Below are 16,808 nucleotides of genomic sequence, written 5' to 3' on the forward strand. Positions count from 1 at the left end.
CCCTTCTTGGAAGTTTCATACCCCCTGGAGAGAGCAAATGGGGCTTTAGTTAGTCAACATAGCTGAAAGAAAGTACTTCAATTGTGTGTTTCTGGTTCGGAACTGTAGAGTCATAGAACCTTACAGCTCTAAAATGGACTTTGTCCACCATGACTGTAGTGCCCATCAAAGCTAATCCTTTCTTGCCTGCATTAGGCCCTTCACCCTCAATGCCTTTACAATCCAAATACCCTTCTAAAGCCCTTTTAAACATTGTATATTCCTCTGCCACTTCCTCCAGCAGATCAGTCCGGATAATCACCACACTCTGTGTGAAAGGTTACCCTTTCAAACTCATTTAAATTTCACCTAAAATGTGTCCTCTGGTTCTAGAATCTCCTGCCTTGAGAAAAGAAAGAGTCTTGACACTTTATCCCTGTTAATTTTCTAAATCGCCACCCAGTCTCATCATTGCTCTGCAACACTCTTTTCCAAGCAACATCAAGGTGACTTTCTTCTGCACTTTTTACAGCACACATCCTTCCTGTGCTCAAATGTGAGAGGAATTCTAATCTTCCTTCTACATAATTAATCTAAGTTGGTAATCTGAATGTGCTGTATATGCGGAATCTGTGTGTTTAACCCCACAGATGGTATAATGATTAGACCACTTTCCCAATGCTGGACCTGGAACTATGCCTACCTTTTCATCAGCTGCTTGGAACAGTCTATACTCCAAGCCTACACTGGTATTGCATCCCAACACTTTCTGCACCACATTGACAACTTGGAGCTGCTTCATCTATTTCATCAACTTTATCCTCAACTTCAACTCCACTCTTAAATTTACTTGTTGCATTGCTGACAGCTCTCTCCCCTTTCTCAATCTCTCTGGAAGCACACTATCTGCTAATGTATTTTATAAACCTATCGAGTCTCACAGCTATCTTGTGTATCCCTGTTTTCAACCTTTCACTTGTAAAAATACTATTCCCTTTTCTCAATTCCCTTAACCCTGCTCCCTCTATTCTCAGGATAAGGCTTTCCATTCCAGAACATCTGAGATGTCCTCCTCTTTCAAAGAATGGGGTTTCATTTCCTCTACAATTGATGCTGCCCTTATCCGTATCTCCTCTATTTCCTGGATATACACTCTTGCCTAATCCTTACCTATAATCCCATGAGTCTCCACATCCAGAACATCATTCTCTTTAACATCTGCCATCTTCATTAAGTATATCTTTCTCTACCTGCCCCCATTCTCTGTTTTCTGTAGGGTGCAGATTTTGCTCTCTGGGTGACTCCATTGTCCAGTCATCCTTCTCCAAGCACTTATCCCTGCAAGTGGCAGAAGTGCTACACCTGCCCCTTCACTTCCTCCGTCACCAACATTCAAGGCCCCAAACAGTCCATCCAGGTGAGACAACACTTCATCATCTGTCAGGATTCACCTGCTGTATCTGGTGTTCCTGGTGCTGCCTCTTCTACATCTATGAGACCTGATGTAGATTGGTGCTCTGTTTAATTGAATACCCTTGCTCCACCCACCACAACAGGCGGGATTTCCCATTGGCCATATATCTAAATTCTACTTCCTATTCCCATTCCAACATATCAGTCCATGGCCTCCTCTACTTTGACAATGAGGCCACTGTCAGGTTGGAAGAGCAGCTCCTCATATTCCATCTAGGTAGCCTCCAACCTGATGACGAGAACACCATTTCTCTAACTTCTGCTAATTTCTTCCCCCTCCTCCTTCTCTCTTATTCTATTCCCATTCTGGCTCTCTCTTACCCCTTCTTTTCTCATCCCTTGCTCAACACCCCTCTCTTGTGCCCCTGCTTCTTCCCTTTCTCCCTTGGATCTCTCCTATGAAATTCCTTCTTTTTCAGCCCTTTACTTTTGCTACCTATCACCTGCCAGCTTCACACTTTAGTCCCCCTCAACTGGCTTCACCTATCACCTGCCACCTTATGCTCCTTCTCCTTCTCCTCCTCCCCTTCTTATTCTGACCTCCCCCCCTTTACTTTGCAGTCCTGATGAAGAGTCTCGGTCTGGAATGTTGACTGTTTATTCGCCTCCATTGATGCTGCCTGACCTATGGAGATCCTCTGGTAATTTTTGTGTTTTGCTCGTAGACTGGTCTGTATCTTTGACTCCCAAGAAATAGTTTGAAAAAGGAGCCATATTCACCACCAGGACACTGTTGTGTGTTTTGTGCTGTCTATAATGGTGAACTTATAACTCTAAACCATGAATTAACAGCATTTGTGAATTTAATTCAGCACTTCCTTTTAATTTCAGCAAGGGGATATTTCCTCATATTGACTGCAGTTCATCTTGCCCTGCACACTAGGTGGAGTGAGAGACCAGTGCAGCCAAATAAACCAGTGGTGCAATGAACCCAGCCTTTGGGCTGGGAATCAGAAGATCATGTGGTTCAATCTGTTGGCAAAGGAATCACACAATGGAGAATAAGAAGCCAAAGATTATATTTATTTCCAAAATTAGATCAGTAACATTGCTAATCACTTCACAAAACAATTTTTAAAAATCCCACAGCTTTTGGTCACCTAATTACAGGAAGGATATTAATAAGGTTGAAAGAGTGCAGAGAAGGTTTACAAGGATGTTGCCAGGACTTGAGAAACTGAGTTACAGAGAAAGGTTGAATAGATTAGGACTTTATTCCCTGGAGCGTAGGAGAATGAGGGGTGATTTGATAGAGGTGTTTGAAATTATGATGGGTATAGATAGTGAATGCAAGCAGGCTTTTTCCACTGAGGCCAGGGGAGAAAAAAATCCAGAGGTCATGGTGAAGGGGGAAAAATTTAAAGGGAACATGGGGGGGGGGGCTTCTTCACGCAGAGAGTGGTGGGAGTGTGGAATGTGCAGCCAGATGAAGTGATGAATGCGGGCTCACGTTTAACATTTAAGAAAAACTTGGACAGGTATATGGATGAGAGGGGTTTGGAGGGATATAGCCCAGGTGCAGGTCTGTGGGACTAGACAGAAAAATCGTTCGGCACAGCCAAGGGCCAAAAGGCCTGTTTCTGTGCTGTAATGTTCTATGGTTTTCCCTCTTCTGACAATAAAAATAAAGCAAATGACACTCAATTTTCACTTTGTTTGAATTACTCACTTGAACTGAATAGTATTTTTTATGAGGATCAAAGGGGAACTGATGTATTTTAAAGTTGCTGTAACCAAATGTTAGGGTTTGATTTTAAAACCTTACATTGTTACAGCCAGCTCACATTCATTGGCATGGCTCACATAAGCGATAGTAAGACATTAGAAATGGTTAATGTATCTAAGTACTTTTAGGAGAAAAAGAAGAACAATGTATAAAATATGTGTAAAAATATCAAATCAGCAATGTCACTGGGCTATGTACATAAAAGAAATTAAAGTAGAAATACTTAGAAAATAAGCAGAAATTTTCAAAGTTAATTTAGATATTCTAATCCTTAAAAACATAGAAAAGATGACTGACCAAATTATAATCTATAATATTGCACGTGTTCACTGCATTTGACTCAAAAGACAAATCACAAAAAATTATAACATACACAGTTGATATGTTATAATAATAGACAGGCGTCGATCCCAGGGGATCATGGGTTTGCACCTCTGGTGGGCTGTGTCCTCTCCAGGATGCAAGCCTGGGTGGGAAGATTTGAAGAACCTGCTGTTGCCCATGCAATGGGATCCCCCTCTCCATGTCACTGATGTAACCCAAGGGAAGGGCAAGTGCCGATACAACTTGGCACCAGTGCCGTCGCAGAGGTTGCCAGAGTGAAGTTGCAAACATCATCAAACTGCCTAAGGGACCCGGGCTCCGGATTTCTTCCTCGGGTTTTACTCGCGAAGACTTTCCCATGAGTCAGTATGGCCACCAGACAGCGGAGGTTTAAAATCAGTTTTCCTTCTCCATTCATACGTTACAAATGGCAAATATGTGTAGTATTCTACTTACATAATGCTCCTTCTGCTTCTATTTTCGACTGAAGCTGACTACATATCACATTTCACTGTTTTAGTTCCTGAGAAGAACAGCTCAGCGGAAAAATGGCTTAATGGATTCATTCAACAGGAAGCAAACTTTTAAAGTGCAACTGAGCTTAAGAGCTTATTCTCTTTTCATTGCCTTATAGTAGTTTTGTACACAGACTTGCTTAGTATTTCAGGTGTAAAGCAGTGTCGCGCCTTGACACTCAAGACTGATCTCGCTGATGAGATTTAACAAAGCACTAATAATCAATATGTGAAGCCATTACCTTCAGATAAAAGCAATGGTGAAGAGTCCAACAATGTGCCCGAGTTAAAACTGCGTTCTTATTTTACCCAAGAACTGAGATTATTAAAAGCACAATTCTTGCTTTCAAGTTATTACAGAGGAATGCCATAGTTCTTTGTGAAGGATGTTGAAGTTTCACAGTTGCACAACAGAACCTCAGACAGATCAGACATCATAACACAAACTGATGGTTCCTCGATATAAGTTCCAAGTTAGCAGGGCAGTCTTCAAACCTGAGTAACAAATTTTTAAGCTGTTAAAGAAGAACAAATAAATTTTGAAAATCATGATGTGTGTGGCTAAAAATTAGTCAATGTTTGAAATCCAACCTACCATTTGATTTCCTGATTTTTCATTGGACTGTCGAACTAAAAAAAAGAAAATAAACTATTGTTATTTATGTTACAGCAATTTGAAGTAAATTAATATTTCTTGATGTAAAAATAATCCAAATTATTTTCTTATTGTTCTTAAACTCCTAATCATGCATACTAAGAGTAGTAACAATGACAGTAATAATGAATTCTTACATTTTCTGTAATATTCAGGTATTTCCAGCAGTAATGGGATGCAAAATTGATACAATTTTGAGACTGGGAGCAGGCTACAAATAATATGTCACTCCTTCTCAGTTGGAAATTATGTTACCAATCGATCAGTCTAATTGTCTCCAGTAATAAATAATCCAGGTGAAATTAATTCAAATCCTAGCCTCACAATATGGGTAGTTGAGCGTAGTTTAATAAGTCTGCCTGCTGCCAGTAACTGTAAGCATAAAGATTTATCTCTATCTACTCCCCATTCTGATCTTTCACTTTTTCTACCTGTCTGTTCTGGTTCCACTCCTTCTTCACTTTCTCCAATGGTCCATTTTCCCCTATCAGATTCTTTCTTCTGCAGCCCACGACCTTTCCCACCCACCTGGCGTCACCTATCACTTTCCCGCCAGCCTCTTTCAACACCCCACCCACCAACATTTATTTTTTGGTGTCTTCCCCCACCTTCCTTCACAGTCCTAAGGAATGGTCTCAGCCTGAAATGTCAACTGTTTACTCTTTTCCACATATGCCGCCTAACTTACTGAGTTAACTATCCCATAATGTCACACATAAATTATGTTTTTAAAAGCTTTTCTTTTTTATAGAATGCTCTCTCCAGCACCATTTGCTTTACCCAATACTACATCAATACTTGGTGCACTGTACATGATGGTAGTTTGGTAACAGAATCAGACCCTGCAGAAGGTAAATCAGAGCATTCCAGGGTGACTCATCTGGTGAGTCTTTAGGTGAAAGTGTGAATATGGTGAAAAGATCTGCACATTCTGAGGCCAGGATTTGGATTAATTGATTATATAATTTATCATGGTTTATATTGGTACTTTATCTACCTATCCCTGTAAAGATCCACTGCAGACAGGACTTCAAATCTGCTTGTGTTTGGAAGGCAAATGCACAAATACATACACAGCCCTGCTAACAATCTTGACCAGCCAGCTGTAGATCATAAAAATCATTAAAGTTTTCAGTCTTTCACAGATTATGAAATTATATTTTATATTAATCATTGGTTATCTGTGCATAATTTTACACGAGTGATTAATACTTTGAGTTACAAGAATTCAGAAGTTGGCTGAAATATTGTACCTGGTTGGCGCCTTTTCCAGAATTTCAAAAGACCCAGGAGGAATATTCCAGCTGCAAGACCTCCAACAACGACACCTACTGCTGTGAGGGTTTTTCTCTTTTTTTCTTCAGTTTGTTGATTAATTGATGGATTCACATTGGAAACTAAACAAAAACAGAAAAAGCCATAAATTCCATCATTGATCTTTAAAAGAACATTGATATCATTTCCCTATACACACCACAATTTTTAAAATCAGTTATGTTGATCTCCAAGCAAAACTGTGATTCCCAGAACCATCCCAGAACAAACACCCTCCAGAGCTAAATATAACCTCTATAGCATAACAAATGTAAGAAAGATTGGAACAACCCAAATATAACAACTTCCGTATCATTCAATGAGATTGTGGCTTTTATTTCAGCTGTATTTTCATACATGTTCCCCATATCTCTAAATACCCAAACTTCTATTTATCTCAATCATGGAAATATTTGGTGACTCAACTTCTGCAGTCGCCATGGGTAGATTGACTAATTTCTGATGAATTCCTTCTTCTCATCTGGGGCATGAAAGATCAACCCTGAATTTTGAAACTGATGCTGTGTCCAGACACTTCAACCAGGGAATATCAATAACATGTGAAGAACCGTGATAATTTTGTACCTTCCAATGAGATCAACACTGATTTTTGTTAAATTTAAGGGAGCTTAGGTCAAAACCCCTATTCTAGGAATTAACCTTGTTGCCCATTGCTCCAGTCTCTCTACTGCAAACCCATAGGCAAATAGTATTCCAAATGTTGACTCACCAGGGCCCTCAATAATTGGAGCAAAATAGCCCCATTCTTGAAGTCAAATCATCATGCAATTAAAACCTAATAAATAATCTGGCTTCCTACTTATTGCATCATACGGAAATGAAATTTCAGTGATTTGTGTCAAATGCTGTGCACATTGCTCTAAACACCAACAGCTTTCAATTTATCATGAGTTAATGGTGGAGCAGGCCTGACAGGCCAGGTGACATCATCATGTTTCTATTTTTTATGTTCATATATTCAATTTTTTCTTTCCCCCACCACTCCCAACTGCTCTCTGTACCTTCCCCCTTTGATTCCACATCTGCCTCTAAGTCAGCCTGACCTGAATTCACCTATCACCTGCTAGCTCTTGTTCCAGCCCTTCTCTTCACCCAGTAATGTTTTATATCTCTCCTCTTTCAGTCCAGATGGAGGGGCTAAACCTGAGATATCAACCGGGCATTTTTCTTACAGGTTCTACTTGAACTATTAAGTTCTTCCAACTTTTTCTAGCTAAGACTGATCACTGCAGCTCCCCACTTGTCATGCCTCCCAGGCTGAAAATCTCCAGCATATTTGTAAGTTTTTGTCGATATCCCAACATTCAGACTAGGCCAGTATATTGCATCTTGTGACATATGCTAAAATTTGCTTTGTTACACCCACTCAAAGTTCTTCTGGAAATCCAAATATACCAAGTTGGCAGCATTGAGAACCAGAAATATTGTAGCAATTAGTTAAACTATCACTTTCCTAATCATGAAAAAGAAGATTATGAACATACTTGTGATACTGTTCCTGGCTTCATATTTATGCTCTGCCTCATTCCACACAGCACAAGTGCAGTTATGCTCCTGGTCAGTTTCTGACGTTATAATTGGAAGTGTGCTGGTAATAGAGATCAGTCCTTGAGCAGTTTCTTTTCTTTTGGTTTTTGAGTTAAGTGTGAGGTTTTTCCCATCGACGGTCCAATGAATCTGAGCGGAAGGATATCCAGTTGTTTCACAAGTGACCACCATGGTCGTTGCTGTCAAATTAACTAAGGCCAGTTTTGGCAAACTGTAGGGGGCTAAAAAGAGAGCATTGTATTATTTGATAATATTGGCCAATCTTTCATTATTCCAAAATCTGCCACCCCTGCCATAGTATTCCAGTAAGGCCCCTGAAAATCAAAGCTCTTAACACTTAATCATGGCTGAACGCAACCCAATTGCTGTCGCAGCACAGGTAGTCAGCAGGTCTCACAGAATAGATACAGCAACCAGTGAGACCCTGAGCTCTGCCTCAGAGGCTTTCACTTTCATGAACATTCATCAAGGTATAAATATTATTGTATTGAAAAACTGAACTTCATACCTATGCTAAACAACTAATTAAGGAAAATATAACCATCGCAGGAGACATTTTCCATTCCTTTGAATGGATTCTGCTATGTTTACACCAGCTTTAAGCTTCAAAGCCCTGGGTACAGATTCCTTGAGGACACTTTTGGTGCAACACAGGGCAACCACTGCCTGTGGGGTATGCCACTACGATGGAGAGATATTGGTTAATTCTCAGCGTTAATGCCAAGGGAGCCTTGCCAGCATATGTTGATGTAACAACACCAAAAGTAGGTAATCTACTCAGTAGTACAGTCATCCACCATGAATGGATACTTTCACCTGACCAGTTACCTGGTGAGTTTACTAATATAAGTGGAGAGGGTGGGATTGGCTTCAGTGAAAGTGATATGATTTGGGATATTCAGGATATTTAAAACCTGTTATATGAATGCAAAGATATTCTTTGTTTCTACAGATAAAATTCTTATACAGTATTTATTTACCTACTGTAACTTTCTATCATTTTTTTCATAAATGAAGTCTATTTTTGTAATAATAAAAGCAAAACAAAGGTGTTTTGGGGAAGTAAAACTGCATTTCACATCACTTAGAATTAACCAGTTTTTGAAATGAAAATAAAACAGGGAAAATACACTGTGACTCACCTTTAACCACTAAAACGATGTTAACTTGCTTATATCCCACATCTGTTTCCAAATAGTAAAGATATTTCCCATTATCTGAAAGTTGTGTTTTTTGGAGTACCAGCGATACATTTCGTAGATCCGGAGAAAGTAATTTAATTCGATTGGGAGCATTCATGGCATCATGACGTCCATTAAACCGAAAAACAAGTCTATCATTTCCCTCATCTTTTCTCAATTCAATGGTTATGGATTTACTTGGCTTTGCCGTTGTCAGGTTGCATGGCAATATCGTGTCCTCGTTCAATATTCCCGTCACCGTCTCCTCGCACTTCAAAGTCACGAACTCTGCAAAACAATACATCCCATCATCTTCCATTACTGTCGTCAGTGTTGAATGAACTAGTGACTGAAAAACGATTTACTACTTACCTTTTACAGAGTAAACGTTTGCACACAGCACCAAGTAAAAATATATCAGTAGGTTTAAATCCATTTCCAGTATTCCCTTCATCTGCCTGCCGATTTAAACACAATATACAATAAATGTTTAAAGATCAGAAATCGGATGTTTGCCAGGAATTTCATATAATGTAAAGTCCAAGTAGGTTACAAAAAGGTAAATTGCATCAACTACAATCGATTCCTCTATATGTTTGATCAATCAGAAAACCTCGTATAAGTAACCCACTGGGTTTCTAGTTTGCTCTACGTTTAGCAGACTCTCCGCGACTGCGGACATTCGCTGCCTGGATCAAAGTGTTAATGCAAACACAGAAAACCAGTAGAGCTAAAGCAACAACCAAGTGTTGGAATCTACAGCGGGCAACCGGATTTGCCATTTCGATCCACTTGAGAAAGCTGCAAGAGTCTGCAATCACCTGTGGAGGGACCGCGGAGCCGAGCTTACCAACGCGCCTCACGCTGTCCCCCCGACAGCCTGCGAAATTCGTATCGATTCGGCGGACTGGGGACTTCTGTTTCCTGGACTTTCAATTTTCTTGCTTTCTGTTTCAATCTGAATGGCGAGGACGGTGGTGGCGATACCGAGTTTCAATTCCAAAAATAACTACTGTACCGAAGATTTATGCCTGACATGCAACTTTTTAAAGTTGTACGGCTGTTAAACTTGCAGGTAACCCGCGGCCTCTTCACCAGCAGCTCACTCGGAAAAGTGTCTTACGAAATGAAGGTCAATAGCATGCTGTGAAAATAGAAACTAATGCGGGAAATACCCGGGAATATAATTTCAGCAAACCCTATCCTTGTAAGAAGTATACTGTCCCCAGCTGGACTTTCTCTTTATTACACCGCTCCGGCATTTGTTCCAGGGACATTGTCTAAAGACCATCTTTCAGTTTTTATATTAATATTGTGGACTGACATAACCATATAACATATAACCATATAACAATCACAGCACGGAAACAGGCCATCTCGGCCCTCCTAGTCCGTGCCGAACTCTTAATCTCACCTAGTCCCACCTACCCGCACTCAGCCCATAACCCTCCACTCCTTTCCTGTCCATATACCTATCCAATTTTACCTTAAATGACACAACTGATCTGGCCTCTACTACATCTACAGGAAGCTCATTCCACACAGCTATCACTCTCTGAGTAAAGAAATACCCCCTCGTGTTTCCCTTAAACTTCAGCCCCCTAACTCTCAAATCATGTCCTCTCATTTGAATCTCCCCTACTCTCAATGGAAACAGCCTATTCACGTCAGCTCTAACTATCCCTCTCAAAATTTTAAATACCTCAATCAAATCCCCCCTCAACCTTCTACGCTCCAATGAATAGAGACCTAACTTGTTCAACCTTTCTCTGTAACTTAAGTGCTGAAACCCAGGTAACATCCTAGTAAATCGTCTCTGCACTCTCTTTAATTTATTGATATCTTTCCTATAATTCGGTGACCAGAACTGTACACAATATTCCAAATTTGGTCTTACCAATGCCTTGTACAATTTTAACATTACATCCCAACCTGTACTCAATGCTTTGATTTATAAAGACCAGTGTTCCAAAAGCCTTCTTCACCACCCTATCTACATGAGACTCCACCTTCAGGGAACTATGCACTTATTCCTAGATCACTCTGTTCCTCTGCATTCCTCAATGCCCTACCATTTACCCTGTATGTTCTATTTGGATTATTCCTGCCAAAATGTAGAACATACTTCTCAGCATTAAACTCCATCTGCCAACGTTCAGCCCATTCTTCTAACCGGCATAAATCTCCCTGCAAGCTTTGAAAACCCACCTCATTATCCACAACACCTCCTACCTTAGTATCATCAGCATACTTACTAATCCAATTTACCACCCCATCATCCAGATCATTTATGTATATTATAAACAACATTGGGCCCAAAACAGATCCCTGAGGCACCCCGCTAATCACCGGCCTCCACCCTGATAAACAATTATCCACCATTACTTTCTGGCATCTCCTATCTAGCCACTGTTGAATCCATTTTATTACTCCAGCATTAATACCTAACGACTGAACCTTCTTAACTAACCTTTCATGTGGAACTTTGTCAAACGCTTTGCTGAAGTCCATATAGGCTACATCCACTGCCTTACCCTTGTCAACATGCCTCGTAACTTCTTCAAAAAATTCAATAAGGTTTGTCAAACATGACCTTGCACGCACAAATCCATGCTGGCTACTCCTAATCAGATCCTGTCTATCCAGATAATTATTAATACTATCTCTAAGAATACTTTCCATTATTTTACCCACCACTGATGTCAAACTGACAGGTCTATAATTGCTAGGCTTACTTCTAGAACCCTTTTTAAACAATGGAACCACATGAGCAATACGCCAATCCTCCAGCACAATCCCCATTTCTAATGACATCTTAAAGATCTCCGTCAGAGCTCCTGCTATTTCTACACAAACTTCCCTCAAGGTCCTGGGGAACTATCCTGTCAGGACCCGGAGATTTATCCACTTTTAAATTTCTTAAAAGTGCCAGTACTTCCACCTCTTTAATTGTCATAGGTTCCATAACCCTTACTTGTTTCTCACACCTTACACAATTCAATATCTTTCTCCTTAGTGAATACCGAAGAGAAGAAATTGTTCAAAATCTCACCCATCTCCCTCGGCTCCACACATAGCTGACCACTCTGATTCTCTAAGGGGCCAATTTTATCCCTCACTATCCTCTTGCTTTTAATATAACTGTAGAAACCTTTCGGATTTACTTTCACCTTATTTGCCAAACCAACCTTGTATCTTCTTTTAGCTTTTCTAATCTCTTTCTTAAGATTCCTTTTACATTCTTTATATTCCTCAAGCAATTCCTTTACTCCATGCTGCCTATATCTATTGTAGACATCCCTCTTTTTCCGAACGAAATTTCTAATATCCCTTGAAAACCATGGTGCTTTCAAACCTTTAACCTTTCCTTTCAACCTAACAGGAACATAAAGATTCTGTACCCTCATAATTTCACCCTTAAATGACTTCCATTTCTCTATTACATCCTTCCCATAAAACAACTTGACCCAATCCACTCTCTCTAAATCCCTTCGCATCCCCTCAAAGTTAGCCTTTCTCCAATCAAAAATCTCAACTCTAGGTCCTGTCCTGTCCTTCTCCATAATTATATTGAAGCTAATGCTATTGTGATCACTGGACCCGAAGTGCTCCCCAATACGTACATCTGTCAGCTGACCTATCGCATTCCCTAACAGGAGATCCAACACTGCCCCATCTCTAGTCGGTACTTCTATGTATTGTTGCAAAAAACTATCCTGCACACATTTCACAAACTCTAAACCATCCAGCCCTTTTACAGAATGAGCTTCCCAGTCCACGTGTGGAAAATTAAAATCTCCCACAATCACCACCTTGTGTTTACTACAAATATCTGCTATCTCCTTACACATTTGCTCTTCCAACTCACGCTCCCCATTAGGTGGCCTATAATACACTCCTATCAGTGTTACTGCACCTTTCCCATTCTTCAATTCCATCCAAATAGCCTCCCTAGAGGAGCTCTCTTATCTATCCTTCCAAAGCACCGCCATAAGATTTTCTCGGACAAGCAATGCAACACCTCCTCCTCTGGCCCCTCCTACTCTATCACACCTGAAGCAACTAAATCCAGGAATATTTAGTTGCCAATCACACCCTTCCTGCAACCATGTTTCACTAATAGCTACAACATCATAATTCCAGGTATCAATCCATGCTTTAAGCTCATCCACCTTTCTTACAATGCTCCTAGCATTAAAATAGATACATTTAAGATACTCTCCACCTCCTCCTCTCTTTTCATCCCTAACAATGCATTCAAATTTATTATCCTTTTCTTTCTTCTCCCCTACACCTTTGGGCTGAGCGCATCCCTTCTCCATCACCTGCCTTTCCTCCCTCACACACTGTCTATTTACTTGCTCTACTGGTGAACTAACCTCCTCTCCCATAGTTTCCTCAAATTGATTCCCGTCCCCCCATCTTACTAGTTTAAAGTCTGCCCTGTAGCCCTAGCAAACCTCCCTGCTAGGATATTGGTCCCCCCAGGATTCAAGTGTAACCCATCCTTCTTGAACAGGTCACGCCTGCCCCAGAAGAGGTCCCAATGATCCAGAAACTTAAATCCCTGCCCCCTGCTCCAATCCCACAGCCACACATTCATCCTCCACCTAATTCCATTCCTACTCTCACTGTCGCGTGGCACAGGCAGTAATCCCGAGATTACTACCTTTGCGGTCCTTCTTCTTAACTGCCTTCCTAACTCCCTATACTCTTGTTTCAGGACCTCTTCCCCTTTCCTACCTATGTCATTGGTACCTACATGTACCACGACCTCTGGCTCCTCACCCTCCCACTTCAGGATATCTTGGGCGCGATCAGAAACGTCCCGAACCCTGGCACCAGGAAGGCAAATTACCATTTGGGACTCCCGATCACCTCCACCAAACTGCCTGTCTGAACCCCTGACTATCGAGTCCCCTATTACTATGGTCCTCTTTCTTCTATCCCTAACCTTCTGAGCTCCAGGGCCATCCTCTGTGCCGGAGACCCGGCCACTGTCACTTCCACCAGGTAGGCTGTCCCCCCCCCCCCCAACAGTACTCAAACATGAGTACTTATTGACAAGGGGTAAAGCCACTGGGGTACTCTCTAGTACCTGCCTCTTCCCCTTCCTGACCGTGACCCACCTATCTGCCTCCCGTGGCCCCGGAGTGACCACCTGCCTTTAGCTCCTCTCAATCACCTCCTCACTCTCCCTGACCAGGCGAAGGTCATCAAGCTGCAGCTCCAGTTCCCTAACTCGGTCCCTCAGGAGCTGCAGTTCAGTGCACCTGGCGCAGTTGTGGACGTCCGGGAGGCTTGGAGACTCCAGGATCTCCCACATCCGACACCAAGAACAACAAGCTGCCCTCACACTCATACTTCCCAAATAACTGAAAATAACAAGAACTAAAAGATAAGCCTACTGTGCCCTCTTCCGCCTAAAGCCCTCTGAGCCCAAGCCCTACACTCTGTTCCCGGCTCACTCCGCTGCCTGCAAACGAAGCGGAGGCTGCGTCCTTTTTATATCTTTCCTCCTTCCCAGGCCTCCTTCACGCGCCTGCGCAGTCCCGCCTCTCAGAACTCCGATCTGAGATACAAATGGACAATTTGAAAATGGCCGCCACCGCACTTCCTCTCAAAGCCTCGCTGCCCTCTTCCAAATATCGCAAATATTTACATTCATAATGAGCACAAAATAATCATTTCCACATTCTGAGCGTTGGTTTGGATTGCACCGATGATCTGTACTGGCAAGGAAAGCTCTTTGTGGTTAAGTGAGCCACACACACAAACAAAGCTGTAGACTGAACAGGCCTTATATTCGCTTGCAGAGCAAACATTAAGGGAGGGGGCTGGTGGGAGAATCTCTCAAAACTCAAAAGAATAAGATTTTAATTTTAAGTTAGTACAATGAAAGCAGTTGATCAATATCAACAATCAATATACAAGATTAACTCCCCTTTGCTTCTTTATAAGGTATCTCCGGTACCTGATGAAGTGACCACTGAGTGTATGCTTGTGGTCTTTTGCTGCTCCAGCCCATCAGCTTCAAGGTTTGATGTGTTGTGGGATCAGTAGTTCTGTAAACCACTGTTGCAGCACATTGTTTATTTGAGTTACTGTCACCTTCCTGTCAGCTTGAACCAGTTTGGCCTTTCTCCTCTGACCTCTCTCATTAACAAAGCAATTTCACCCACTAAACTGCTGCTCACTGGATTTTTTAACTCAAGCTATTCTCTATAATATTTTGATGTGCATGAAAATCCCAGGGGATCAGCGGTTTCTGAGATACTGAAAGCCACTCTGTCTAGCACCAACAATCATTCCACGCTCAAAGGCACCTAGATCACATTTCTTCTCTATTTTAACATTCGGTCTGAACAGGAGCTTTGCATTGCATTCCAGTTACACAATTGGCTGATAAAATATTTACATTAATGAGGTGTACCTAATAAAGGGGTCATTATGTGTATGTCACTATATTGGGTGTGAACAGATAGTTCAGTATAGTTATATATTTACACATCAAAATTGATACCTAGTTTTGAAAATTCAAACACCTTCGTCAAGACAAAGTCAACTGCACCATGTGTGTACCCCTGTATTCTCACATGCTACTCTTCAGCAATGTATGGGATGGACGATGGGGACAGATCAAGAGAAGTTCTGACCCTTCCTAAATGCAGACCTGAACTGTGTTTTTTTCTTCTTTCATTCATTCATTCATTCATTCATTTATTCATTCATTCTTCAGGGCACTCTGTTCCCAGCTGCCCGTTCCATGCACTCACCACTCTCTGCGTAAAAATCTTACCCCTGACATCTTCACTGTACCAACTTCCAAGCACCTTGAAACTGTGCCCTCTCATGCTAGTCATTTAAGCATTGGGAAAAAGCCTCTGATTATCCACATGATCAATGCCTCTCATCATCTTATACACCTCTATCAGGTCACTTCTCATCCTCTCTCACTCCAAGGAGTAAAGCAAAACAGTGGCTTGCCCTAATCAATAATGAATGTCAACATATAAAGTAAGAGAAGGCCACATAAGAAGTCAAATACACGGTAAAGCAGAAATACATTTGACTGAGAGAGCTAGAAAAGGTAGTAATAGGGTACAAAATGAATTTGAAAGAGAGTTTAATGTTATAAAAAAGGGATTTAACAGAGATGTTAAAACTGCAGATTTAATGTAAACATAACAAGAGCAAATGATTGGTGAAGGGAAAGTGACATGTATTGGAGATTCGTGAAAAATAATTTGCTTAATAGCCAACAGAAGGTAGAGGAACAGATACGTAGGCAGATTATGGAAATACCTAAAAACAACAGGGTTGTTGTAGAGGGTAATTTTAACTTCCTCAATATTGACCTGGACTTCCTCAGTGTAAAAAGGCTTAAACAGTGAAGAAATAGTAAGTTGCATCTGAGATGATTTCTTGAAACATTATGTGGATAGTTTAACTGCAGGAGGGACCTTATATTGGGAAGCTAGCCTGACCAGGTGACTGACATTTAAGTGGGAAAGCTTAATGTGTTTGTTTGTTTGTTTATTTATTCATTGAGGTACAGCATGAAGAAGACTAGCTCCCTGCCAAGAGGCAAAAAGGGGGGATTAAAAGAGGCCTTTTCTGATTGGCTGCCATTGATTGGTGGTGGTCTGCAATATTTGGTTTTGGGACTGCTTTTTATCACAATATATGTCAATGATGTAGATGATGGACTCGATGGGTTTGTGGCCAAGTGATGATACAAAGGTAGGTGGAGGGGAAGGGTATGTTGAGGAAGTAGGGAGTCTGCAGAAGAACCTGTACAGGTTAGGAGAATGGATGAAGAAGTGACAAATGGAGTACAGTGTAGGGATTGGTATTTTGTGCATCTTAGTTGAAGGAATAAAACTGTAGACTATTTTCTAAACAAAAAAATTCAGAAAGCTGAGGTGCAAAGAGACTTGGGAGTCCTTGTGCAGGATTCCCTAAAGGTTAACTTGTTGTTCAAGTTGTTGGTAAGGAAGGCAAATTAAATTTGGAGAGGATGAGACTAAAAGCAAGGATATAACGCTGAAACCATTTAAGGCATTGATCAG

General features: G+C 41.1%; 2 protein-coding genes across 5 annotated transcripts in view; both read right to left on the reverse strand.

Annotated features, from left to right (window-relative positions):
- Window positions 1-2,461: 2,461 nt before the first annotated feature.
- Window positions 2,462-10,132, reverse strand: LOC132380107 (programmed cell death 1 ligand 1-like). 4 transcript variants are annotated; one of them, XM_059948688.1, is made up of 7 exons: window positions 9,497-10,132; window positions 9,109-9,194; window positions 8,698-9,024; window positions 7,492-7,776; window positions 5,926-6,069; window positions 4,613-4,647; window positions 2,462-4,532 (listed from the first exon to the last, which is right to left on the reverse strand). In XM_059948688.1, exons 2-7 carry the CDS (start codon window positions 9,188-9,190, stop codon window positions 4,452-4,454), a joined length of 954 nt encoding a protein of 317 aa, XP_059804671.1. In that variant the 5' UTR covers window positions 9,191-9,194; window positions 9,497-10,132; the 3' UTR covers window positions 2,462-4,451. The 4 variants fall into 4 exon arrangements, with proteins under 4 accessions (XP_059804671.1, XP_059804670.1, XP_059804669.1 ...); XM_059948687.1 differs by having other exon boundaries at window positions 9,587-10,129; XM_059948686.1 differs by having other exon boundaries at window positions 9,558-10,129.
- A 1,566-nt stretch (window positions 10,133-11,698) lies between these two features.
- Window positions 11,699-16,808, reverse strand: part of LOC132380318 (uncharacterized) — a 129,301-nt gene continuing 124,191 nt past the window's right edge. The window contains exon 2 of the mRNA XM_059949070.1: window positions 11,699-12,961. Within this exon, the coding sequence (XP_059805053.1) occupies window positions 11,718-12,674 (957 nt within the window). The 5' untranslated portion in view covers window positions 12,675-12,961 and the 3' untranslated portion in view covers window positions 11,699-11,717. The remainder of the gene's footprint in view (window positions 12,962-16,808) is intronic.

This window comes from Hypanus sabinus, chromosome 23, assembly GCF_030144855.1.
Source record: "Hypanus sabinus isolate sHypSab1 chromosome 23, sHypSab1.hap1, whole genome shotgun sequence".
Lineage (NCBI taxonomy): Eukaryota > Metazoa > Chordata > Chondrichthyes > Myliobatiformes > Dasyatidae > Hypanus > Hypanus sabinus.